We start from the raw sequence: 13,373 nt of genomic DNA, 5'->3' as shown, positions 1-13,373 counted from the left end.
TACTTAATGCCCGTGTTTCTCACAGAGCGTCGTGTTGCCATAGTTACGGCCAGACCTTTGTTTAGAAAAATATTAAGACTTGTACTTAAATGTGTCTTGAAAACCCAAAAGAGTTATTTAGTTGAGAAATGGCCGACGTGCTTAAAAATAAGGATGAAGTTGGGCGTATTTTAGTACAGGTAATGTAACAGGCTGACAGCTGTTTAAGTGTTAAATATACGAAACTATGCTAGTTACATTATATAATAATTGAATATCATGACATAGTTACGTTTGTAAGACTATTCTTGTGGATTTTCTTGTGTGTTAGGTGCAGGATGATTTGAGACAACTAAAAAAGAATCTTGTTCGAATGACTGTGCAACAGAACGGGGAAGTTTTGGACATTCAAGCTCTGGATACAGCCATTAGCAGGACAGAAAATGGAATAAGGGTAAATAAATCACGACTTTATGACAAGTTGACTAGAATATATCTGTATAACTTAGTTGAGGTCTGTATGTCCTATACACAGCATAACGTTACGTGACCAAATGTTTGTATTGCCGTAGGGGGCAGTGTGCAAAGAGTGGGGAGTTTATAAAATTGCTAAATAAATAAATACAACTTTTTTATTATTTTATTTTAACCGAATTTAAATCTATTTAGGTCATCTTGCAGTCCATGGCTTGTAATATTCATGCAATAAAACATACAAATATGTGTAATGTGGTCAGAGGTGGACAGTAACAAAGTACATTTACTTGAGTACTGTAAGTTACTTAAGTACACTTTTTGAGTAACGTTATCTGTACTTTACTTGAGTATTATTTTTTTCTGGAAACATTTTACTTCACTACATTTGAAAGACAAATATCGTATTTTTTACTCCACTACATTTCTGTCAAGGTCCTTGAGTAGAAAGTAGTAACGTAGTCAGGGGATGATTTTGGTTGGAAATGAAAGCGTTAGAACCACTTAACCACTTGGCCACTTAAAACGTTAGAACCCGACTGATGTTTGTTTCTGACGTCAACACAATTTTCATTTTCAACCACAATACAACGTCTCGTCTGTCCAACGTTGGAGATTAACGTCCATCTGACGTTGGATTCTGACATCAATCCGATTTTCATTTTCAACATTGGGTTTGGTCTTCTAAATGCAAATTTTGTCATTGTTTTGGAGCACAGTAAGGGTAACATATTCATACTGAAAGCCAAAAAACTTTAAATAGGGCAATATTTGAGGGAACAGCCATTTGGGTGTCCGAAACCATTGTCGATGTTATTGAGTGCACTTATTCAATCTCACATTCAATCCCACTACTGGAACTGTGTTCTAGAAATAAATTCGATGTTGATATGAGGGTAGGCAGGCATAGATTCAGAGGCATAAGGTATTACATACAACAATGCAACAATAATAAAACAATGCATTGACATTTAGGCTACTTTTGATACTTAAGTACTTTTAAAAACAAGCACTTCTGTACTTTTACTTAAGTAAAAATCAGTCTTTACAACTTTTACTTGTAACGGAGTAATATTTGACCAGTAGTTATCTGTACTTTCACTCAAGTACACTGAAAAAAATGATTAGTTGAATTTAATAAAAAAATGTATGGTAAGTGGTTGCACACAATTGATTTTAGCTACTTTTAAACAAATGCATTAAGTTGAACTTTTAGTTCAACTTAATGCATTTGTTTAAATGTAGCTAAAATCAATTGTGTGCAACCACTTACCATAAAATTTTTGATTAAATTCACCAAATAATTTTTTTCAGTGTAAGGAAGGTGTGTACTTTGTCCACCTCTGAATGTGGTTCTGTCATGACAACTCTTGGAGAGATTGGCATGGTAATGGATGTGGCATTGTTAATGTATTTGGTCTTGGCAGAATAGATCTGCTACGCTGCTGCTGCAGAGCAAGTACCTGAGACTTGCTACTGCCAATACTTTTACAGACATTCTGCTGCTGCAGCACATATAACCTACATGAATTATCCCCTGTAGCAGATCTATACAGGTGGAGCTGGGGAAGGTAGAGGGTTTCTGAAAGCACACTGCTACTGAATGCGAACAGCAAACAATGCTAAGTATTTGATGGTTGAGCTGCAAGCTCATTGGCTGCTGATGCCACAGCGACCAATCAGCTGTGCTATGCAGATAACGATGTGATCACTAACAAATTGAGTCAAGGACCTATCAGCCTTCGGCATCTACCCCGTTTCACAGACAAGGTTTAAGCTAGTCCCATTCTAAAATGCATATTTGAGCTGTTTTAACTGAAAGCAACTTGCACTGACAAATCTTCAAATATGTCAGTGTCATTGTTTTGTCTCAAGATGCACATCAGTAATGTTTTTTTTCTAAGGAACATTTATAAAAGCCACTTAAATGCTCTAATTGAACTAAGGCCTAATCCTGGCTTAGTCTGTGAAAATGGGCCCTAGAGTTTCATGACGAAATTTTGAATATGTGAAGCATGGAAGAATAATGTACTGTATATAAATATGACATCTGTTTATTGATTCATAGAGGCATGCAGAGGATTATCTGAAAACTATCAATAATCAGGTTTTGACTCTACCTTGTATCGAAGAGCCTGAAAAGAAGATTGCCCCTGCCAAACCTGTTAAATGGTATTTTTAAAAAACTCTTATACGAATATAATTTAATAAAAAATCTACAACAACAGAAATATTTCAATTGCATAATGTAAAATTGTATGAAATCTAAAATATCTGTCTAACATTTTTCTAGGCAACCATCATACGAGACAATACCTAATGCACGTCCTCAGAAAATCCAGATTTCTGGTCCATCACCTGGGGAAAAGGTTTCCATCTTTACACTTATTCATGACATTTGTTAAGCCAAAAAATATCTGTATTCTAATCTGTACTCTATATTTCTATCTCCCACACAGCACAAGTCAGCATTTATCATGCGTCTCCTCAATAACCCTTGTCACCCAAAGAACAAGGAGATCATGCAACACAATTATGGGATTCAGCTTCCTCACCTACACAAGAGAAACGGGGCCAGTGTGAGTTTCGGACAGGAATGATTCTATTTATTTCTTTTATTATTTAAAAAGGTCTATTAAAGTGACAGGTCAACCAAAAAAAGAAAATTCTGTCATAATTTACTCACTTTCATGTTGTTCCAAACCGGTTTGACTTTTTTCTTCTGCGGAACACAAAAGAAGATATTTTGAAGAATATTGGTTTTTGTGACCATTGACATTGTACAGAAAAAAAAACACTCAGAATATGTTCTGTTATGTTCATTATTGATAGTGTTGATTATATGGTGGCCAGCGTTGACTGTTGCCTTAACACCAGCGTCTGTCACATGAGCCTCACGAAAAGAAATGATGTGACTGGCGTGTAATAATAGATGACTCCAGTCACTTTGCTTTCAAACAGGAGATGCGGATTTGAAGGTCACCTGGTTTGGCAGTGACAGCTAAATCTGTCTGTTGGTAAACAAATTAATCTTTCGAAAGGTCACCATTTGTTTTGGTGCTCTGTTCTCTCTCCCCCCCCCCTTCTGCTTTCCGCTGCGGTTCTTCCTCTATCTCCTGCATCCTCTGCCTGTCACTCGTGAGGAGGCTGTCATGTTGTTGAGAAGAAGGTATGAGACTTGGCTGCCGAAAGCAGACAGACGCAGATTGCGGCACATCAGCATTCTTCTGAGGACGGCCACCGCCTGATTGCAGTTGTATGGGCTGCTGCTTTACAGCTGTCTCAGGACAGGCACTGGTACCTGTTCCCGCATGCCAATAAGACAGCCGTGGCTTACCCAACTGGCGCTCTGCCTGCTGCGTCAATACCTCTATGCTGTCGGCTAGTTCTCCGCTGAGTCTCCAAAGGAGCTCCCACTTTTTTTTCTTTTTTTTTTTAATGTCCCCTTGTACCACTTAAACAGCTGCAAGCCTTAAAACCACTCCAAACACCTGGCTGGTGCTCGTGGTTTGTCAGAGAGCTCAGTGGTGTGACAACAGACAGGCCAGAGAACATCAGGGGGAGAATCCGGAACAGCAGGACGAGGAGAGTACAGAAGGGCTGTGTCTGGCATGTGCCCACAACTTGACAAACTCACAGTGTGCTCTCCATTATATGTTTTTCGGCAATGTGACCGACCTTGTTCTTTGATGCTGTTTTGTGTGCTATGATTAATGCACGTCCAACTCGTTGCATTTTTTTTTGTGTACACCAAAAAGTTTATCTTGCTTTTAATTGGCTATAAATTGTCGGTAGATAACACGTTTTTATTGGGTGTTTTGTGTCTTCGGGAGTAATTTGTGACTTTTGGTGCTTGTTTTTATCAAAATGATTATAAAAATTAATGGTGAATTATATTAGTCGCTTTATGACTATTGCGAAAGTCCTAATTGTTGCAGTAGCCTACATCCATTTTATTGTGGAATGTGGGGCTTGACTTTCATTTGATTTATGAACTATTATATGATAATGAGGAGGTATGAGCATTTTAGGCATTGCTCTGATGGAATTTAATTCTAGAAGATTTCAAACAGCTGTTCAATTGAGAGAAGGTGCGAGGCAAATAAACCGAGCCGTGCTCAAAGTATCCAGAAAGCATTGCCAGCATGTGATTGATTGCTTCAGGGAAGGGGCTTATTGGCCAGTTTACAATGTCATTAACTGCCTGTATTTTAGCTCCAGCTTTATTTTAATGAATGCAGAAAATCTGTTGGTTGTAATCACACAACATCACCGCGCTCTCTCTCGCAAATGTGCACGCACTTGTGATTCGCAACAGCCAACGGAACAGAGAGAAAGAGAAACCATATTTCTTGACATCTACAAGCTGCCACCAGCCTGATTAATGGATAGTCGTCTCTCAGCCTTTTACAACAAAGTTTTGTTTGGAGGGAAAAATCGGATCGGTGACCCGAAGCTAATAGCATTCTCCATGAGCAAGTTACTGAGCGAAGTATGTTCCCTCTCTCTTCTTCTAGTATTGGGTGAATGGTGGCTTTAGAGCCTGCAGGCAGGTCTTTTTGGCCCAGTGAGACGGGGCAGTAGGTTAATACCCATTGTTCTGTCACTTTCAATACCTCTGACCTTTGACCACAGAGCTATCATTCGAGGCTCAGTAATTCCGCCATATTTGGACAATGTTTTATTGCCTTTTGAAGACATTCCCTTACTAGTTCATCCGAGTTTAAAGGGTTAATTCTGTTGATGAAAGTGAATGGTAATTGTCACACAACAAGCTTAAATATCCAGATGAGATTTGAATGCTAAATTAGGAATTTAAAGCATCAAGTACAGTGAAATAAACCAAAACAGATTTTCTGGGTAAAGTAGCTCTTTAAAATAACTATATTCCATCTTAGGTGAACCACAAGGGTTAGAAAGAGTATAGTGTGTATTTATGTAATGGAAATGTGCTTGCCTTGGTTATTCTAGGTTGGGACTCAAAGAGTGGTCACTGGTCCCGCTTTAGGGAATTTCGCTGCAACACATGGAGGTCTGCCTAAACAACTACACCCCAAATCACTACCCGAATGCGAGCACACCAATGCAGGTATAAACTTCTTGGAACAACTGATATTTCTTCATACATTATAAACGCTACTGTTCAAAAGTTTTGAGTCAGTAAGATTTTTAAAGGTTTTTGAAAGAGGTCTTTCAAGCTCACCAAAGCTACATTTATTTGATCAAAAATATAGTAAAAACAGTAATATTGTGAAGTATTATTAGATATATTTAAATATATTTTAAAATGTAGTTTATTCCTTTAATGGTTATGGTTAAGGAGTCATTAGGGTTAGGGTTAAGGTTAGGGTTAGGGTTAGGGTTAGGTCATTAATCATTCTAATACGCTGATTAGGTGCTCAAGAAATATTTCTTATTATTATTAATGTTAAAAACCGTGTAATATTTTTTTTCAAACCTTTTTTTTTTTTTTCAGGATTCTTTGATGAATAAAAGCTTAAAAGAACAGCATTTATTTGAAATATACTTTTTTTTTGTAACATGTAAAAATGTCTGTACTGTCACTTTTGATCAATTTAATATGGCGTTGCTGAATAAAAGTACTACTTTCTTTAAAAGAAAAAAATCTTACTGAACCCAAACTTTCGAATGGTAGTATATATGCCTAGATTTGTTTGTTTGTGCCCTTTTTGTTTTCATGAGTAATGTGTTGCAGTCGCAATAAAACCCTGAAATATTTTGTGTACAGATCCTCTCTGCAGATTTTAATGAGACTTGGTTTGTCATGCATTTCAGCGCTGCAACCCTCTGCAGCTGACCTCTCTTCAGTGCAAACTCCACCACAGCCCAAAGCTGTCCATGTGCTCCAGAGAGAGGACAGTGGCCAAAGTAAGACGGGTCAGTCTATTTCCATAATGTCATTACACACTTGCGGCCTACATTTAAAGTTAGAAGGTCAATTTGTATGTATCCAAAAAATCTGCTTTTTTGTGTATTGGATTCCCACTATCTACATTCATAGGGAGAGAAAACTGAATTCATTTGGGGGACAAAAAACAAACAAAAATAAAGTTTTGTTCAATTAACATTTGATTGTGATATCTGTGATATCTTGTTTTAAAGCTACACTGTGTAGTTTTTTAAGTTGATTCTTAGCAAAAAACACTTTGTTCTTTCAAAATTATATGTGCACATTCATGTGTAATTACTTCCACCAACTAATCAAGTATTCTCGTAAGCGTAGAATCTGCCATTCAGAATACATACGAGCGAGTCGCTCGAATTGCGGCAGCCATGTTGCGCCTCCATTTTGAAAATACATTAGCCAAAGAGGGACATACCTGGAAATTAGTAAACATTAGTAAACACAATTTTGACATGCATTTCGCACTTTTACACTCAGTGGGACCGCGACGAATGCGACTCACGAATTACTCGCGACTGGAATAATACGGACACCGTAGGAGTTAAAACACCCTCGGAATGGGAGGGGCTAGAAAGTAATATTCAGTTGGTAGTCATAAACAATTTCACCGCTAGATGGAGAAAATCTTACATAGTGTAGCTTTAAGTGTCAGTCATGCGTTTAGTACTTTTTGAAACATACACAATGTTGGTGGTAACGCATTACAAGTAACTTGAGTTACATAATCAGATTCCCATTTTCATGTAACTAGTAAAGTAGTGCATTATACAGTATTTATGTAGTTGTGAGCATGCATTATTTACTCATCTCACTTACACAAAAACAGGTTCAGTATTACTCAAAATCAATAAAAACAGTGAAATGAAGAACTGAAGTGTGCATCTGATGGACACTTTACTATCCCATGAGGCCACGGGAGAGGATTTACGAATGGCAGTGAAGTGACGCAACTGACGCTGCTAGGTCTCATGATAATGACTACATGGCAAATGTAGTATGTCCGGATTACATTCATACTATATAGAACCTACTTTTTTAGTGGTCGTTAAGTAATTACTAATTCAAGATAAGTACCTACTCAAGAGAGTATGTGATTTCGGACGCAGCCATAGAACTCTGCGCCCTATTCTTCTGTAATCCAGAATGGCTGCACAACTGAAAGGTTTGTTTGAGCTGCGCCCTCTACTGTACAGGCGTGAATTTGCATTTCCTTCAGCCTGAGGCTTATTCATTTCACTTTTGGTGTGAAAGGGCCTTTACATTTGCCAAAAGGATAGGACTTTTTTTGTTATTAAAAAACAACAAGCAAGCCCAGCCCAGGTGAGGAAAACTAGTAACGCAAAAGTAACGCAACACATTTCTTTTCATAAAAAGTAATGCAATTAGTTACTTTTTAAAGAACACTGTATATATGTGTATATATTTTTATATATATATATATTCATTAAAATATTATAAAATTGTCTGCCTCAATCACATAACTAAATAAATATTACATATATTTATATATTGTTGTTTTTTTCATACTTTTTATTATATCTGTTATACTTTTTATACTTCATACAGTCTTTGACAGATGACTGCGGTATGTACTTCTTATCTGGTTAATGGTAGATGAGTCAGAAAAGGCTTGTAAACGGGAGATGGATGTGAGCAGAGACAGAATGGCTCTTGGAAGATCATCATCCGAGAGTCCAACATCCAGGAACATGCGAACTCCTCCTCCTTCAGCTGCTTCTGCAAGCTCTGACAACAGAGTACTGACTCATGGTTTAGCCCGACTCACCCCACTTAACCTGCAGGTATTATTTATTTATACTGAGGTGCATAAAGTTATTTATGACAAGGATATATAGTGTGCTCTGCTCGCTGAGTTGGCAAAACGCTCATTTTCCATTCCCACTATGTGTCTTCGGTTTCTAATAATCATTTGTTTCTCAAAAGGACTGTTATTTTATGTTGTATTTTGCCTGTGAACACATACTAAACATGCAATCTGGTCATGAAAGCGTACTGACTGATAATCAATTTTCCTTTTCTGTTTAGTGACCTTTTACCCCTGATGTAATGTTAAATGTGTCAGGAATAGCTTCAGGGCAGATATGGGCAATGATTTGAAATGGTCACCCTCTGCAAGCCAGTGGCCTTTAGGATTTATAAATATAAGGTTTTACAGTTGCTTTCTATTCAGTTAATGGATTTCATTGTTTTTTTTTATGTATGTATTTATGTTACAGACAAAAGTTGTGTCCCAAATGACATATTATACACTATGCTCTTATACTATTCACTATGTACTCAACCTAGTCTAGTGTATGAATTCTATAAGGTTATTTTGTCATTCAGCATCAGAGTCTGCATTAAGTGTCCAACATTCCACACTTTTTTTCCCGGTTAATTCAGTGCATCATCCGGGGTATTTGAAGTGCACTTTTTCTTTTTGGAATTTTTAGTGTGAATGCACTACGCACACTATTTATACTACAAAACGGCATAGAGAAGTGCATAAGTACGCAAATTGAGACACATTTCTAGTTTTCTTAACCCTTTTTTTATTAATTCCAATAACCATTTGCCTTTATATAATATGCATTTCTTTCTTCTTAGAGCATTCCAGTGCAAGCTGCTGTCAGCAAATATCCTTTCACCATAGTTGAGGGTCAGATTGACCCGGATGCTCCTGACTACTGTAGGTTTAAAAAGCAGTACTGTCTGTGCTGGGTTGCAATTGTGGAGGCTCTGGACCAGCTGCAGCGGATGCTACTGGACTTTGCGGTGCCATTGGCGCGGGTGTGCGGGGAGCGACTGGCTGCTTGCGTGCAGAGCAGTGTGCTCAACTGGAGAGGCAGCAGGGGCCGGTGCGCCCATGTGGAGAAGCTGCTCTCGGTGCTGGAGAACAGGGATGAGGTGTGGGATCTGATGTGTCAGCCCGGCCAGCGCTACAAAGGTAACAGGGGGCATCAGGCAGCGGCTGTGCGCATCCAGACCTGCTGGAGGCGTTACTCTGCCCGTACCGCCTACCTGCTCCAACTCAGGCCCAAACGGGCGGCACAAATCATTGCCATGTCTCTGCTGAAACGTGCCAAACTGGGCCGTTTAAAGGAGAGTCTGCAGGCCTCACGTCTCCGCCAACTGGAAAACTACCGCACCCGAGCAGAGGTAAATTATACACATTTATATAACAGTTAGTTCTGCTCCTCGAATCTGATGGGTCGAACAGCATTGCGGAAGCATTGATATAATGTTTTAACAGTGGGACTTTTATTGTTTGTATCGCTAGATTCGCTAGATTCGCTTCCGGATTGTCAGTCTGTATATTAGGCACAGGCGTAATTTCCTATGGGGACAGGGGGGGCATGCCTCCCCCACTTTTCAAAATCCCGTTTGTGTCCCCCCCACTTTCAAATTCGTTTGTTATGATTTTTAACTGGACACCGTTATCACCTTGACTAAAGAACGGATTAATCAAATAAAATAATATTTTTAATTAATTAATTAAAATTAATTTATGCATTGTGGAGTCTTTGATAACCTTTTTCAATTTCTGTATATTTCATACCTGTTAGACAGGAAAGGCACAGATAAATATGACATTTATTATGGGTTTATGTGAGGTTTGTTTTAAGTTCACTTAAATTAAAAGTTGTTATATTTTTTTTAAAGCCTAATTATGTTTAAAAAAAATGGGGGGGGGGGGGGGGGGTATTTTCATCGAGACATCAGTAGCTACAGTATATTAATATCAGTATAGGCCTACTGACCTTCATTCATAAAAAGATGCCATTAAACAATTATTTAAAATATAGGGTAAGTGTACCCATTAAGCCCATGTACCCTTTAAGCCCACTTTCAACTCTGAAGTCAAATAAAAAAAAGAGAAAATATTTTATGCTGCTTATTATTTTAATCAGTCCAGTGATTTGTTACTTCCCTGGGATTTTTTGATTGCATACCAATCACATTTGGCAATGTTGAGTTAGCCCCACCCATGTGCTGTCTCAGGGGACTTCACACACACCCCCCAAAACTGGTGTTTCGGGACCCTTCAGAAATCAACACATTTATGCAATTTTCAGCCATTTCTTTGGTAACTACATTGATATTATGTCAAATAAGAGAGAAATGTTTTGTTTTTTTGTGTATGAACAAATAGTACTTTATCATTTTATATCATTTTCCTTTAAATAGAAAGATGAGTTTTGTTAGCTTGCGTTCAAAGCTAATCTCTAGGTCAAACCATTAACCTTACAGAAAGATAGACTGCCAAAGATTTAAGCAGGTGAACTGCAAACAATAAATGTTTTGTGATTCATTTTACATTAATTTACAAATAAATACATCATAAATTGTTTTGTAGAGAAGATAATTTTTATAAATTAACTTTTTTTAAAGATGGGCTTAAATGGTACAGCGCCACAAAACGCATGCAAACTATAGCCAACACAAGCTAACCTTGAATGAAAAAACATAACATTTCTCAATGTGGGCACAATGAAAATTACTATGATACTAGTCCACAGTATATTTAAGCTCCATGCATGTATTTGTAAACATATCTTACATTTTTAAAGGAAAACAAACTTTTTTCACCATTACCCACCTTATGTGTTTCAATGAGGAATCCCTCTAAATGAAAACTTTGATACATTTTCTGAAAGTGTTTAATAATTACATGTCTTTGTGTGCTTTTACCTAACCTTTTAACCTTACCTTACTTGCACACAAATTACACACATTCATTCAAATGAGATAGAGCCCGTTTTGTCCTAAAGTCCTTTATGTATAACCGGGCATAATTCGAGAGCCAAGCGGAGTTAAGGCTTGAGATTCTGGGCATGGAGAGGTCCCAGAGGGACCCTACATTCCCCACAGTCCTGAGACCCTGGGACCGTCCGGCTCTGAGATATCGCCACTCCCTGTCCAGCTTTGTCCGGGCAAAACTCGGGACCCAAGCCGAGTTGGAGCTCTGGACTCCCGGCATGGAGGGGTCACCCAGTGGGCCCCCTATGTTGGGTTATTGAGCCCTAACTCGGCTTTCTTCCCGAGATATGGTCACTTCCTGTGGAACTTTGATAGGGCATAACTCCAGAGTCAAGCCGACCTAAGGCTCCAGACTCCAGGTGTGGGGGGCCCACTAGGAGACCCCCCTAAGTCCAGAGTATGGAGCCCCAACTCGGCTTGGCTCCCCAGATATACCCGGTCAAACTTCCAGCTACAACTCCAGTCAAGCCGACTTAAGGCTCCAGACCACCGGCCACTAACACCTACCCATCCCACCCAGGGCTCTAATCAAACATTAGCAAAAGGACTTTTTTTTAAATACTTCCCTGTCACTAAATAAACATATTGATGTTTTACTTCTTTAAAATCAATTAATTTTTTATATTTTGTGAATCAAAGATGATGTGGGCTTATTTGGAACACATGCGGGCTTAAATGGTGCCAAAGTACCAATTAAGCCCATGCCAGACTTCTGACTTTATTCCTAAATTATCTTAATTTTATATTCTAAAATGTACATCAACTAATTAATACAATTTCAAATGAGAGATTAATCTTGCATTTTAACAAATAATTTTTCTTATAAACTATGTCAATATCCATGAAAAAAACCTAGACTTAGATTTTGGTGGGCTTAATGGGTACACATACCCTACTGTCTTTATGTTGTTTCTACATTACCGCGGAAATTGAGTCTCACATTATTTAAATTTTATTTAGCATTAATGGCTAACATTATTGACTTTATAAAATGATTCTCTAAATGCGAACTTCAGAATCTCGGCAGAAATAGTAGGGCATCCGGGTACTTTTCACCTACTGTTTTATGAATACTACAAATTCGGAAATACTACTTATTTTAGATACTGTTTTTTGCCTAGTATATAGTAGGGGAGTTTACATATTCGGATTGAGGGGCTGTCTTTATTATAAGTGAGTCATTCAATTGTTCAACCAATTGGTTTATTCAGGAACGAAACAACTGTTGTTATTTGTGAGTCATTATTCAACTGATTCATTTAAAAAAACTGATTCATTTGCAACTTTCTTTATGAATCAGTCAATTGAATCATTCATTCAACCAATTCGTGCAAAAAACTGAATAAGTGTTGCAAGCTGTTCTGCTGTGGATCCTGAATCCGTGGCATAAGAAAGAGCAGTAGTTTCTCTCACAAGAAGTTCTCTGGGACACTCTAGTTCGCTAAAGTGTTGTATCATCAATATAGCGCTGGAGAGAATTGAACTTTCAATGCAGAGGTGCTTATACAAAGACTAATTGTGATGGCACAAGCTCACGTTTAGATTAAGTTTCTATTTGTCAGAACAGATGTTTCATCTGTGCTGTCATTCCTGTAACATCTTTATGAATCTAGCATGTCTCCTAATTAGTGCCCACATGTTCATTTATCCTCACCGTCACTCACTGTGAGAGGAGACACAAGCTTGTGTATGTTTCCACCCTTTAAACACTCACATCCTTTTAATTAAGCCTTAATCTTCCCCTGGCAGAAAGCTTCATGTAGCCTGCTAATTGAATTAATAGAGGGAAGATGTTTCTAAGTATGCACTTAGCTGATTTAATTAATGTGATTTATGCTTGGTTTGTCTCCATGAGACCCAGGGAGAAAGACAAGCATAATTTCCTCACTTTGCTGCCATCGGTGGGCCGACAACATGATAAATCCATGTGCTGGTGGATGCTGACTGTCACTGATCACTTTTATTCTCTTTTATTCTCTGCTGTGATTCACAGAGTCTGGCAGCCAACTGGAAACACATCACCTCCGCCAAAAGGACTATTATCCACGTCCCATCATTGGGTAATTCCTTTACATCTGTTATGATGGCTCCTGCTGGTCACTTAATATTTTTAAGGGAAAAATTAAAAAGGCAAAAAGGCAAAAAATAACCACAAATGTATTTGTCAAAATCATTGAGACCTGCACTGGCTATTGAGATGATGATGAGTGTGAATTGTAATCACCAGCAGATG

General features: G+C 38.1%; 1 protein-coding gene across 1 annotated transcript in view; it reads left to right on the top strand.

Moving 5' to 3' along the window:
• Positions 1 to 73: 73 nt before the first annotated feature.
• The window catches only part of iqch (IQ motif containing H), a 24,920-nt gene continuing 11,620 nt past the window's right edge, over positions 74 to 13,373 (top strand). The window contains exons 1-10 of the mRNA XM_084410001.1: positions 74 to 179; positions 311 to 433; positions 2,522 to 2,625; positions 2,747 to 2,822; positions 2,913 to 3,032; positions 5,425 to 5,542; positions 6,250 to 6,351; positions 7,994 to 8,181; positions 8,987 to 9,538; positions 13,134 to 13,217. Of these exons, the coding sequence (XP_084266127.1) occupies positions 129 to 179; positions 311 to 433; positions 2,522 to 2,625; positions 2,747 to 2,822; positions 2,913 to 3,032; positions 5,425 to 5,542; positions 6,250 to 6,351; positions 7,994 to 8,181; positions 8,987 to 9,538; positions 13,134 to 13,217 (1,518 nt within the window). The 5' untranslated portion in view covers positions 74 to 128. The remainder of the gene's footprint in view (positions 180 to 310; positions 434 to 2,521; positions 2,626 to 2,746; positions 2,823 to 2,912; positions 3,033 to 5,424; positions 5,543 to 6,249; positions 6,352 to 7,993; positions 8,182 to 8,986; positions 9,539 to 13,133; positions 13,218 to 13,373) is intronic.

The sequence above is a fragment of the Rutilus rutilus genome (genome assembly GCF_951802725.1).
Source record: "Rutilus rutilus genome assembly, chromosome: 5".
NCBI lineage: Eukaryota > Metazoa > Chordata > Actinopteri > Cypriniformes > Leuciscidae > Rutilus > Rutilus rutilus.
This window is presented reverse-complemented; position numbering and strand designations above follow the sequence as displayed.